This window comes from Lithobates pipiens, unplaced genomic scaffold, assembly GCF_037356315.1.
Source record: "Lithobates pipiens isolate NorthernLeopardFrog02 unplaced genomic scaffold, aLitPip1_a1.2 Scaffold_23, whole genome shotgun sequence".
NCBI lineage: Eukaryota > Metazoa > Chordata > Amphibia > Anura > Ranidae > Lithobates > Lithobates pipiens.
The window spans coordinates 86,999,896-87,013,663 of NW_027507785.1; the positions used below are offsets into that span (position 1 = coordinate 86,999,896).

Genomic DNA, 13,768 nt, shown 5'->3' on the forward strand with positions numbered 1-13,768 from the left:
CACACACCCATATGTATATATATATATATATATATATATATATATATATATATATATATATATATATATATATATATATATATATTTATATATGTGTATAAATATATATACAATTCATACATACAAAGAATCCAAAGAAAATAAGTTCAGAAATAAGTTATGTGTAATACAATGGAATGAGAAGGGGAAAAAGTATTGAACACATGAAGAAAGGGAGGTGCAAAAAGACAGGAAAGCCAAGGGACCAGCTATATATAATTAGAACATACCTATTCCTATACCTCATATATTGCAAAGTGGTACCACATCCCAATAAAAGAAAGGGAAACAGAAAAGAAGAAAAGAAGAGAAAACAGAAACAGTCCGTACAAACCCAAATCCTGTCGTTTCAGTTTTTTTCACTGTAATATATATAATTATTATGTACTACAATTGTTTGGTATTCGTGCTTCAACTTTCATCAGATTTCCACATACCACTAACTGTATAATCCTGTGAATAAAGGGGGTTTTATATATATATATATATATATATATATATATATATATATATATATAGAACTGAGAGCAATCTTGCTCTCAGTTGTGTATAACATGGACTTTTAAACAGAAGCAGAAAGATAGGTGCTCCATCTCCTTTATTTGTTGGATTTATATATATATATATATATATAATTTAAAAAAAATAACTGATCTAAAAACATTAGATTTTTGCTTTAAAGACCCATTTACACCTTTGTGCTTTTGGCATGTTTTAGATGTGTAAAGCAAACTTCTAATAAAAGTTTACTTTATTGGAGTCAATGGAGAAGCCAAATTTAGGGCAGCTTGGTAATTTTAAAAAGGGGTGGCAGTGCAGCTTAGTGCACAAAATGTTGTGTGCATTGTCATGCTCTGTACTTCAGGTGCAAACGTAACTACTGTACAAGCGTAAGTGCCATCCTAAATTAATGTCACACACGGTATTTATCGTTAACTTGTGTTGTAGTAATGGGCAGTATGATGTACATTTTACTACTCCTTCAAAAGCCTCATACACATGATCGGACTTTGTACAAACTTTCCCGTGGACTTTTGTACGAAGGGCGTTGGCCGTAAATTTGTATTGCATGCACACAATTGGACTTTTTAGACAACAAACACGAACTTAGTGACGTTTCAACGTACTGACGACACTCCGGTGCCACCTTTGGTCAACTTCTGTATTGTTTTCTGATCTTTTGCATTGGTTTTGAGCATGCGTGTTTGTACTTTGTACAAAAGTCCCATGGTTTTGTGTACACACGATCGGACTTTGCTCCATCGGACTTATGTTGTGAAAAAGTTTGTCCATTTGCACAGCCAACAAAAGTCAGATGAAAACTGAAAAAGTTTGTCCCATGGAGCTTACACACAGTCGGATGTTGCCTTAAAACAGCTAATTTGCATGTTTGTTGTCAAAAAGTCCAATCGTGTGCACAGGCCTTAACACTTCTTACCACAGTGCATCAGTGCTAATGGACCCATATGTCGTGTACACACGACCAGACTTTCCGGCAGACTAGGTCCGACTGACTCAGTCCATCACACAATCCGATTGTGTGTGGGCTAATCCGATCGTTTTTCATTAAAAAAAATCTGACGGATCTAGAAATAGAACATGTTTCAAATCTGTCCGACAGACTCAATTCCTATCAGGAAAACCGTTCGTCTGTATGCTGGTCTGACGGCCCAAATACGATGCAAAGGAAGCTATTGGCTACTGGCTATTGAACTTTCTTTTTCAGTCCCTTCTTACGTCATCACGTTCAAAACTGACTTTCGGTCAGTATAATTCCCCACTTATAGCTTTAAAAAAGAATGAATACTTTGCTCCAGGGTTAAAGATTAATGGTGGGAATTGGTTGAAAAAAGAGAAGGCACAAGTGAGAGACATTATAAAAAATAGGAAGATTTTGTCACTGCACGAATTAAAACACAAAGGGGAATTAGGAAGAATAGATGAATGGCGGTACCTTCAGCTGGCTCACTTTGTTGGGGGCTTACCGCAACCATTAAGAACTGAAGAAGAGATGTCGCCCCTGGAGCGGCTGTGTTTAACAGATAACCCGAAAGGAATAATCTCCAGGCTGTATAGGCTCCTGTCTGAGGGAGGGGAGCTGGAGAGCCTGCTTTTCATACAGAAATGGGAAAGGGAATTAGGCGCACAATGCAATAAAAGCACTCAGGGGAAAATTTTTAAATGAATACATAGGTCGGCGGCCGATAGTAACACGGTAGAAATTAATTATAAATGTAGTTCTAGATGGTATGCCACACCAGACAAAGTCTGCAAATTTCAGCCAAGTAAGTCAGGGGACTGTTGGCGAGGGTGCAAGGTTGCAGGAACAATGACCCACCTGTGGCGGAGTTGTCCAAAAATTAATAAATATTGGAAAAAGATTTTATACTATATAAAAGATATAACTAACATAACGATCCCAGAAGATGCATGGATAGTATTATTCCATGGTACAAAGGGGAAGTAAAAAAGTATCAAGAGTCACTGGTCCCGCATCTCTTAAATGCCGCAAAAAGATTGATACCTAAGAATTGGCAAGAAGAGGAAAGTCCACCAATCTGGGAGTGGATAGATGCAGTAGAAAAAACCTATTGTATGGACAGGTGAAGCGATAGTTATGGTGATAAGAGATTGTTAATAGCAGACAAATTGCAAGAGTGGAGAAATTTCAAAAAAACATGGAGCTATGCAGAGCATATAAGAAGCTAACAGGAAAACAGGGAAGACAGAAATCGAATCAATTTCTCGCATAGTGAAATAGATGAAGGTGGAGGGTGGGGGGGAGGAATAAGTAGAGGATGGAGAGAGATAGGTTTGTATGAATAGTTTTGAGAGCTTCTTTTTTTCTGTTGGATCAAAATAAAGGATTTTAGCAACTTAAAAAAAAAAAAAGGATTGGATAAGAATAAAGCTACAATGATGTGAAGACGAGGAGGACGTAAATGAACGTAAAGTTGATTGGGGCCTCGTGGAAAAATTTGCTGAAGTAGCAAAAAAAAACGGACTTTCGAATGGACTTCGTGTGTGGCCAAGTCCGTTCATTCGGAAAGTCTGTTGGAACTCTGCCAAAAGTCCGTCGGGAAGACCATCGGACCTAGTATAACACGGCCACTGGTGGGAGCAAGCCCAGAGTGGCTTTAAATGTAGCACAGTGTTTCCAGTATTGTGCACATCAAGGACGCCTCTTGAACAGTTCACCAAATGCTGTTCTGCAAAAGTCCCCCTTGAACCCCCGAAGGCCACTTCTGGTCATTGAAGCTGTAGCCACACGAAGGGACCAATAAAAAGACTTAGGAGGCAGACCTAAGTTTGACCTTCACTTAATAAGTCAAGGTTTAAATATAAATTCATGTTGCCTCTATCACTAGATCATTTTACTACAAAGTTTAATTTCTAATCAAGGTAACCTCCACATCTGTTCATCATACATAGTCTGGATTGCTCTGGCTTGTGATAGGCTCACTTTAAAAGACAAGGGATTCAGGGAGCATGCTTTCTCAAATATCCCTTTTAAAGAATGACTATTTGACAGCTTGTTGAGTCTCTTCTTCTGTAATGAATTCTAAACAGGACTCCTGGTTGACTCAGATTTGCATGTAAAGTTAAGAAGAACATTGCAGCTGTGGAGGCATCGGACTGTGAAGCTGGAAGCTTCAGCCTGACACCTGGTGAATATGCCTTTGGCAAATGTGTCATCTTTGTGCCTTTGCCACCAAATTTAGACTAAAGGTCCCTGTGTAGCAATTTATTCAGCTTTCCTGACCTGCATAGATGCTCTGGGTAGCAACATATTTTTTTGTTAAATGAACAACCCAAACACAACAATGTACAGGCCTCCCTGCATTGTTACTGACTATGGAGCAATGCTTCTGTACAAAAACAGTATTGGTGAAAAAATAACTTAAATACAATAATAACTGTGAAGGTAAGTTCACTTGGTGAAACAATTTACTGAGATTTTTCATAGCTTGCATAGGGTCAGGGAGAGGTGTATGCCTGTGATAGGGTAGATAAGTATAAAATGGGGTGTAATGCTGTATGGATTTTACATTTTTATCATTTGTTCCTAATTTTTTTACTTTGTTGGTCAGCCAACAATACCCAATGCCATTCAAATGCTTCTTGGTATAAAGAGGCAGCAGAAATTCCCTGTGCCACTACACCACCACCATCAGGCTGAACAAGACTTGATTCACGGAGCACTAATCCTTCAATTGACACCAATGATGGAGCACGATTCACTGATACCAACGATGGGGTATTGCTTACTTCCACTGGACCACAGGACATTTTCTACTCCCACTGACCCCAGTACGGTCCCCCTAAAGTCTGAAGGACAGTAAACTGGCCCTTTGCTTGGGTCTGTAGTCCTGCATGACATCGAAGGACAGTCCAGCACTGTGGGAATGGAATTTCGGGTAAGTAAAAGTGCTTTTATGCTTCCCTAGACTAAGCAAGCAGTTTGTCCTTGAAGTGAGGAAGCAGAATTTTCAGATTTGCCAGAGTTGGGCTTTAATGTGTTTGGGGAATTCTTGTTGAAAAGGGGAAAAATGTCCTTAGTGTCATGTACCTTATAGCGGAGTCAGAACTGCTGAGAGTGGCCTCTTGCACGGTTCCGGTCCCAACACCCCTGGTACTGGGGACAGGGAGTGCTGGGGCAAACGAAAGGGTGCAGGTGCCTGCAAGCTGAAGACTGGAGCTTGGAGATACAGGATCCTCTCGGAGGAAGGTGTGAAGACTGATCACCAGAACTGTTCAGCGGGAGCCAGGCAGGTAAGTATGGATTCAACTGCAACGTCAGGAACAGGCAAAGGTTGGCAACTGGCTGGCAACAAGGTACATAAACGGAAGGCAAGTTCGCAGTCAAGGACAGGCAGAGGGTTGGCAACGGGCTGGCAGTGAGGTACAGAATCAGAAAGCAGAACCATAGTAGAGAATCCAAGCCAAGGTCTGTATAATCGGTAGAGGTAGATAACAGGCAGGGGTGATCCAGGAGAACTTAGGAACAAGCTGAAGACGATTCAGCTCTGGTATCAGGCAGAGACTGTGTTTATATAGGGCCCATGTGCCAGGATTGGCAGACGCTAACGTGAACCCACTTTTGCATGGGTGCATGAGTGCGCACATTCGTTCCGGAACTCGTTCGCCGCGCATGCCCATTGGCATTAGCGGAATGGGAATTAGCCACTGCTGCACGGAGATGGGCATTAGCACTGTGAGTTCTCTGACACTTAGCAATGATCTTACCACTTCACAACTGCACTTGAAGAAGTTGCGTGCACCCAGATTCTGTTTTGATGCATATGGAAAATGTAATTAGGCTCTAATTAAAAAAATAAAAAAAATAAAACACTTCTGGACTTTACACAACTCAGGATGAGCCTTTTTAATTTGCTTCCATTACAAGTTTATTGCCATTTTATTTTTATTCAGTAAAGCACACAGATGTGAACAGACCCTAATCTGCCTATATGCGATACTCTGATAGCTGTGGAAATGTAGCATTGTTGGAAGACAACAGGGATAAGGCTTGGAGAAATTCAACTTACTGAGCATTGCCTTTTTTTTTTCCCAGCTTCGATAGTCATTGGGAAGTGGTGGTGTGAAATGGAGCCATGTTTAGAAGGAGAAGAATGTAAGACCCTCCCAGATAACTCAGGATGGATGTGCGCAACTGGCAATAAGATAAAGACCACAAGAGTAAGTATAGTCATACTACATAATTAACAGTCAAAAAACATAGAAAATTTAAGAAAACTGAAAGAAAAAAATCAATTGTCGCCAAGACCAATACATTTTATGGCAATTTAAAAGCAGCATGCCAGCAAAGCTATCAATCATACTGTATACCTTTAGCCAGTTTAATGTAAGACAGTTTTAATATACTGTAAATGTATAAGCTTGTTGCTGGCTTACTGTTTACTTACCCTCAGGGCTTTTTTCTCAGAGAAAAGGTGCAAGTAGTCCCCTGAAGAGTCAATCCTTGTCTCCATCCTTTACCCATCTCCAAGCACCATCCCTTGGTTCCACCCCCTACCCACCCACCAGATCCCCTGCAGCCAACAATAGCCCCCCCCCCCCCCCCCTCTCCAAACCACTAAATCCCACAAGCAACAATAAATCCTCCAGCAACAATAGATCCCCTCAGCAACAATAGATACCTCGTAACATAATACCTCCCCCCAGCAACAATAGATTCCTTCCAGCAACAACCAACCCCCTCCAGCAACATTAGAGCTCCAACAGCAACAATAGATCCCCCAGCAGCCTGCATCAATAGACCCTTGGGCACACCTTGCCATTACATACATTCAGTGCTGGAGGTCCCCCCCAAGTTCCCGCTGAAAAAAAGCCCTGCTTACATTTACTTTTAACAGAAGGTATGTTCTGCCTTTTACTGTCCCTGGGGAACTTTAGGGGGATCACCTGGTTCTTTGTATATAGTTTAAAAGCAAACACCTAATTTAAAATGTCTTTTGCCGCATACATACGATCGAATTGTACTTAGAAAGTAGTTTTGACTCAAAATTTGTCCGCCGGACTTGGCTTTCAGCGGACAACCCGTTCGTCAGTGTGCTAGTCCAGCGGACTAAGAATGACGCATGCTCTGAAGTACGAGAAGGAAGCTATTGGCTACTGGCTATTGAACTTCCTTTTTCTAGTCCCGCCGTACGTGCTGTACGTCATCGCGCTAGCAATCGCCGGACTTTTGGAGTGTCCGTGTGTGGCCAAGTCCGTTCGTTATAAAGTCCGGCGGATTGTTTGCCGGATTGTTTGCCGGATTGTTTGCCGGACCAAGTCCGCCGGACAATTCGATTGTGTGTACGTGGCATTTCAGTTCAAATGGAATGACTAGACATTCTGTAGATCTTCAAACAAATTAGTCATATTGATGCTGGAACATATTTTTATTGGGTCAGTCCACCCAAAAGTGACATTTTATTTATATGTGAATTAGAGTCCAGCTCCTGGCTTCTTCTATGTCTTGGCTACTCCAACAACAATATCTTCCTAGTATGATCTCTGACTCTGTTCTTGTCCACATTGTAATTTTAGCTGTTGCCATCTATCTTTTAAAGTCCCCCTGTTACTTTTTTATTATATAAATAAATCTAGCAGGGAGGGTTGACCCTCGCCGATTGTGCAGACCATTACAGAAATATCACTAATAGAGTCCACCTAAAAAATACACCAATATGTGGATTACAGACAGTACTCTGGTATGAGGCCTGGGCCCCATCAGGTCAACAGGGTTACCTGGGTCCAACAGCGGCTGGGTTGGCCCTCACCAGTTGTACAGACCCATTACAGAACTGTCACTAACAGAGTCTGCCAAAAAAAAAAAAAGCTGCTGATAGGTGGATACAGACAGTACACTGGTATAAGGCCTGGACCCCATCAGGTCAGCAAATATACCTTGGTCCATGAGTGGGCAGCTCCTGAAGAGTCTACACAGATTGGTTTGGGAAATCCTGCTCCCAGGTTTGGGGCCCAAGTTGCCATCTGGTTCCATAGCCGTCATATGGGATGATGGAGACAGGGCTACTAGAATTTCTGATAAAGTTGGGCAGCCAGGCATGGTCTCAAAGCAGAGCATGTAAAGCTACTGCATTGACTGCTGCAAAGTCACTGCACACTGAAAAGCAAGAGGAGCCCGGAGAGGGGGTGGATGGGCAGAGATCCACGTCACTGTCAAAAAAAACTTGTCTAATAAAAAAACTGTGTAAACACAGCATCTCCCCGTTCTGCCTAGTGACAGAACACTGATGGTCTGCTCCCTCTCATCAGGAGCAGCGATCAGTGTCATGTCACTGCTAGCCCATCACCCAGACAGTTAGAATCACTACCTAGGACACACTTAACCCCTCCCCCACCCTCAGTGGTTAACCCCTTCACTGCCAGTGACATTTTTACAGTAATCAATGCAATTTTATAGCATTGATTGCTGTAATAATGCCAGTGATCCCAAAAATGTGTCAAAATTGTCCGATGTGTCCACTATATACATGTCGCAGTCACGATAAAAATTGCTGATTGCCGCCATCACTAGTAAAAAAAAAAAAATTATTAATGAAAATGCCATAAAACTATCTCCTATTTTGTAGATACTATAACTTTTGTGCAAACCAATCAATAAACTGCAATTTTTTTTACCAAAAATATGTAGACGAATACATATCGCCTTAAACTGAGGAAAAAAAAAAATTTTATAGATTTTTTGGGGATATTTATTGTAGCAAAAAGTAAAAAATATTGCTTTTTTTTTCAAAATTGCCGCTCTATTTTTGTTTTCAAAAATATAAAAACCGCAGAGGTGATCAAATACCACCAAAAGAAATCTCTATTTGTGGGAAAAAAAGGATGTCAATGTTGTTTGGGAGCCACGTCGCACGAATGCACAATTGTCAGTTAAAGCAACGCAGTGTCGGATCGCTAAAAGTGGCCTGGTCATTACGCAGCCAAATGGTGCGGGGCTGAAGTGGTTAATATCACTTTAAATCTGGCAGTACAGTAGTTGTAAACCTTCTCCCCCATAATCCAAAACTATTTTGTGTGGGGGCAGAATTTAATATCGCCTTTCCAAAATAAATGATACTACTCATAGCTGAAGTATGTTACCTATCTAAACACGTTTTAGAATACTATGGGGGTTATTTACTAAAGGAAAATCCACTTTGCACTGCAAGTGCACTTGGAAGTAAAGTCGCTGTAGATCCGAGGGGGACATGCAAGAAAAATTAAAAACAGCATTTTAGCTTGCACATGATTGGATGATAAAGTCAGCAGAGCTTCCACTCATTTCAGATCTACCCCTTAGATTTAGAGCGACTGCACTTCCAAGTGCCCTTGCAGTGCAAAGTGGAGTTGCCTTTTGTAAATAACCCCTTATGTGCTACCAATCAGCAGATATAATATATTTATAATGTCCCCCCTTTTCTCCAGTGTAGCAAAGAGAAGTACCCACTACTTTCTGATATGGTGGAGTATGTGACTCCTCTAATGCTTACACAACAACAATGGTGCCTATTGATTGGCCCAAAGCTGTTCCTTGGGGGTGGAAACAAGTTGGAGCATACACAAGGCTTTATTTCCTTGCTCTGGAAGGCCTTCCGAGACAATCATTGCAAAGAGAAGGTACCGTATATGCTGCTGAGGAGAGGGAATTTAAAGCCTAACTCCAGGCAGATACAAAGGACACACATTAATACAGCTCCATATTCATTAATACGTCATCCATATATTTATTTGTTTTAGCATTTGACATCAGCCTCTTGCAGCCCCTGCGCAGCAGAACATAGGCTGGGGGAAGGAGCAGCAGCATATGGAGCAAATCAAGGAGTCTGCTGAATAGAGGAGCAGACTGGTAGAGAAATAAGGCCATCTCTAGTATGCTGCTTCTCCTTCAGTGTCCAGTTACAGGGCGGGGGGGGGGGGGGTCCATGACAGCTCCTGAACTTAGAGGAACAGCACTGAATGTTGATGGATGTCATTTGACTCGGAAATTGAATATATCTAGTGGAGAAAGTGACTATTACTGTGGAGCCAGCTCCGGATTGAAGGTAAGTATTGCAGAAATGTCTTTTAATGGCCTTTTATTTATTTTTACTTTTATCTATTTAATAAAGGTTTGTTTTTAAATGACCGTGTTGCTTTATCCTACATGGCTAAAGAAATGGATCATGATAATAAGACCGACGCGTTTTCTCTACTGACCCATTACAGAAATCCCCACCTTTCTGCATAATAGTTAAGCACTCATTAGGGTGTGAGGGTCCCCAGCCTATTATGACTCCTTCTTATGACTGTTTACAGCTGTACCCTGTAGAGGTGATAAATAGGATAAATAATTACACCTGCAATTTACACGCAAGCATTATTACTGGCAAATGATTATGTGAGCGGATTTTAAATTAGACGAGAATATAAAAGACAAGCTCGGTGAAATTCACTCCATTACATGTAAAAGCTTATCAGAGATTTCCATCTTAATCTCAGGTATATGCTAGAGACAGAGAATTACGTTTTATAGACGCTATACAAAATCCCAGAGTTTCTATCAATTACAAAGCCCAGAAGCTTTCTCTGTAGGAACTGCTGGCAAAACAGATGTGAGTTCCTGCTTACTAAAGTGGAACAAAAAAAGTCATTTTCATTACACAGCTTGGGTTATTGCAATATATTTATAGCTAGAATTTAAAGGGGAATTTCAGCACATGTTCTTCTAGGGCAGTGGTCTCCATACTGCGGCCCAGATGTGGCTCATTGCTTGCCTTTATCTAGCCCTTGGGGCCACTATTCCACCAACTGACACCAATGATGGAGCACCATTCCTCCTACTTGGATGGGAGAATGTGGAAGTGCCCCTGGCACTATTCTTCAAATTAAAACCAATGATGGGTCACTGATGCTGGGGCATTTTCTACTCCCAATGGCCACAGTCTGGCCCCTCTAAAGCCTGAAGGACAGTAAGCCGGCTCCTTGCTGAGAAAGTTTGGAGACCCCTGTTCTAGGGATTTTAAGCCCCCTTTCAGGAGATACAAAAAACAACCCTTGCACTGCAAGTTTTAAATGATTAACTGTAGCAGATGAGTAATAAGTAAGTAATAAGTAAGTAAGTAATAAGCAATACTTGCATTTCTCCTTGCTATGGCAGGCTCTGGTGCTCTCCTTCGCTCCAACTTGTGGGTGGTCATCCGCACTTACTATGCAGAGCTATTGGCCCAGCACTGTAGCTGATGAGGTCAACGAGCATCTTATAGAAAAGGCCTACCTAGATAAGGCTACCTTTAAGTAGACAAATAGCAGCGGTCAGAAGAGACCATTGATATATTAAGAAAGTGTTGCGCTAAATAAAATAAATATAATAAATATGTGCAAAGAGAAAGTCTCTGTCCAAAATGTAAACTTATACTTATTTAACGGGTTGCCCCAATACTCATTACATCAACTGTGTATATGTATGAATATTACACGTGAATAAAAAACATGCAAAGCATGCAAAACATGCTCCAGTGAAGATTGGTGCAATGTCTGCACGAGGAACCATCAACAATCCCCCTCAGCGTGAAGAGTAGTGACAAATATCTTCCAGAAAATCCAAAAAGTGCACAGTACACCCTTATGTGAACACCGCCACCTGGAACAGATTTTAGGCTTACCGGACCCTTGTGACCCAAACGGACATACGCCCGAAGGGTCTAAGCGGCTTTGGTTCAGAACGATTAGATGGCCTCCAGGGAACCATAAAGCGTAGAACTGGTTGATGCAGAAACTCCTCCAAAACCAAACCCAATGCCAAATATCCTCCAATCAATAGAACAGATCACACTCCACCAGACGATCATACAGAATGAAAATATGGAACCAAAATAGCGTAATTTCGTAAAAACGTATACATTTATTAAAAAAAGGTATCAAACTTACATTTCTGCAGTTGACATAGCGCTTTCTCAAAAATCACAGCAGTGAGGTTCTCCCAACGAGTTTCGTCTCCTTGGAAGTCGTCTGGGGAAGAGACCATTGGCATGAAGCAGTAGACTCTTGTTGGCAGCTGTAAACGCTGCCCGCACACACTGTCCTCTGTACAAATCAATGTCTGGTGCCACTGCTGTTTGCAAGTAACCACTCATCCATGGTTACATGCAAATAGATCCCTCAGCTGACTCTGGATGCAGTCAGTGTGCATCCAGCAGTAAGTTCAAGCTGGATCCTTGGTGGCATCCATAAAATGTAAGTCTTTATTGGCTACATAATAGAACATAACAAGCTAATTAAATAGCCTCATAGATAGGTTGTTTTAGCCGAAACATGTTAGCTTCTTACTGTTGTGTTTTACTATGTAGCCAATAAAGACTTACATTTTATGGATGCCGCGAGTAGTCGGCTAGTCAGCTTGTCCTTACTATAAGTTCAACTTTTGGAGTATGGAGGCACTTTAGCCAGATCACCGGTTCCCAGGCATAAGAAACTGTTTTTGCGGTTGAGTATGGGTTCTGTTTTCTTTCTTCAGAAAACAGTTTTTGGCCAGTTTGTACTCAGCCATACAACAGAGTATTGCTGTGAGTGTGTAATGCAGCAAACAATCTGCCCTGGCCACCCATGTGAATGCAGCATTAAACCTTACTCCTCTTCCCCTAGAATTACCAAGCATTTTTACCCTTGCAGTGCAGAGGAGGAGGGTTGTATAGCAAGGGTCGTTTTTCTATGTAAATCCCATAAATTGGCATTTAGGCTTAATGTACACGGGATGTTTTACAACCTCTCCTGAATAATTTAGCTTGACAGATAGTAATCAACGTTTAACCACTTGCCGACCAGCTCACATACTTATACTGCTACAGGTTGGCAGTACAGCATTCGTGTCTGTGGACGCTGGACTCAGGAGCGCGCCCGCAAGGCAACCCCCTTGGAAGAGAGCTTCTCCTAGGGCAGTGATGGTGAACCTTGGCACCCCAGATGTTTTGGAACTACATTTCCCATGATGCTCCACTACACAGCAGAGTGCATGAGCATCATGGGAAATGTAGTTCCAAAACATCTGGGGTGCCAAGGTTCACCATCACTATCCTAGGGGGTTATCTGATGCGAGGAGAAGCCGCAAGAGCCACTGTGGGACCCCAGAAGAAGATGTTCGGGGCCACTCTGTGCAAAACAAGCTGCACAGTGGAGGTAAGTATGACATGTTTGTTATTAAAAAAAAATAAAAAAAACGATCCTTTACAATCACTTTAAATCAGTTCAGCTAGGCTCCCAGGCCACACCTCTCTATATCAGTCTTTATGATTGACACTGCTGGCTGACCTAAATGATAATGATATACTTACAGCAGAAGTGCTTGTAATGAGAGACGAGTACATTGATTCATGAATCTGGCAGACTTGTTAAATGTCACCTTCTTTCCAATCAGACGTTTTCAACGTGCCTGATTACATGGATGTAGATTTGTCCAGCCTGCAAATTAGCTTTATGATTGACTTTATTTGAAAATTTCCTGATTCTCCATAAATCATTTTATTCAGGTAGAGCCATGATCTGCTAAGAGAAAGGTGAGATTCGCTGGGTTTTCCCTAATCGGAAAAATGATTCGCTCATCTCCACTTTTAGCACTACCAATCGTATAAAATGAAACCTTGCAAACGAGAGTGATCATATTCAAAGTGCCTGATCAAGCAACTAAAAGTCATCTTATTGAGGTCAGAACTTAAAGTGGAGGTTCACACAAAAATTGAACCTCCGCTTTTCGGAACCCCCCCTCCGGTGACACATTTGGCACCTTTCAGGGGTGAGGGGGGTGCAGATAGCTGTCTAAGACAGGTATTTGCACCCACTTCCAGGCATAGACTCCCACGGGAGTCTATGCCTCTTCCTGTCCCGGCACGCTGTCTGCTGGGACACACACGGATCCCAGAGACAGCGCGGATCATTCCCATTGAGCTGCGCGGCTTGCGCATATGCAGTAGAGAACCGGGAAGTGAAGCCACAATGCTTCACTTCCTGATTCCCTCATCGAGAATGGCGCCGGCAGCAGCCGAGAGCCGAGCGATTGCTCGGCATCGGCTGCCGACATCGCTGGACTCCAGGAAAGGTAAGTGTCCATTAATTAAAAGTCAGCAGCTGTAGTATTTGTAGCTGCTGACTTAAAAAAAAAAAAAAATTTCCCCGGACTCCCTCTTTAAACTGGGAGTAAACTCCCATCTCTGACTTGTATCTATAGGTAAGCCTATAATAA

At 41.9% G+C, this 13,768-nt stretch overlaps 1 protein-coding gene across 3 annotated transcripts in view; it reads left to right on the forward strand.

Moving 5' to 3' along the window:
* The window catches only part of TAFA1 (TAFA chemokine like family member 1), a 636,784-nt gene that overhangs the window by 602,960 nt on the left and 20,056 nt on the right, over nucleotides 1–13,768 (forward strand). For all 3 annotated transcript variants that reach the window (XR_013262309.1, XM_077451976.1, XM_077451975.1), the window contains exon 5: nucleotides 5,615–5,739. Coding sequence is in view for 2 of the 3 variants with exons in the window: in XM_077451976.1 (XP_077308102.1) it covers nucleotides 5,615–5,739 (125 nt within the window). In the remaining variant the exon portion in view is untranslated. The remainder of the gene's footprint in view (nucleotides 1–5,614; nucleotides 5,740–13,768) is intronic.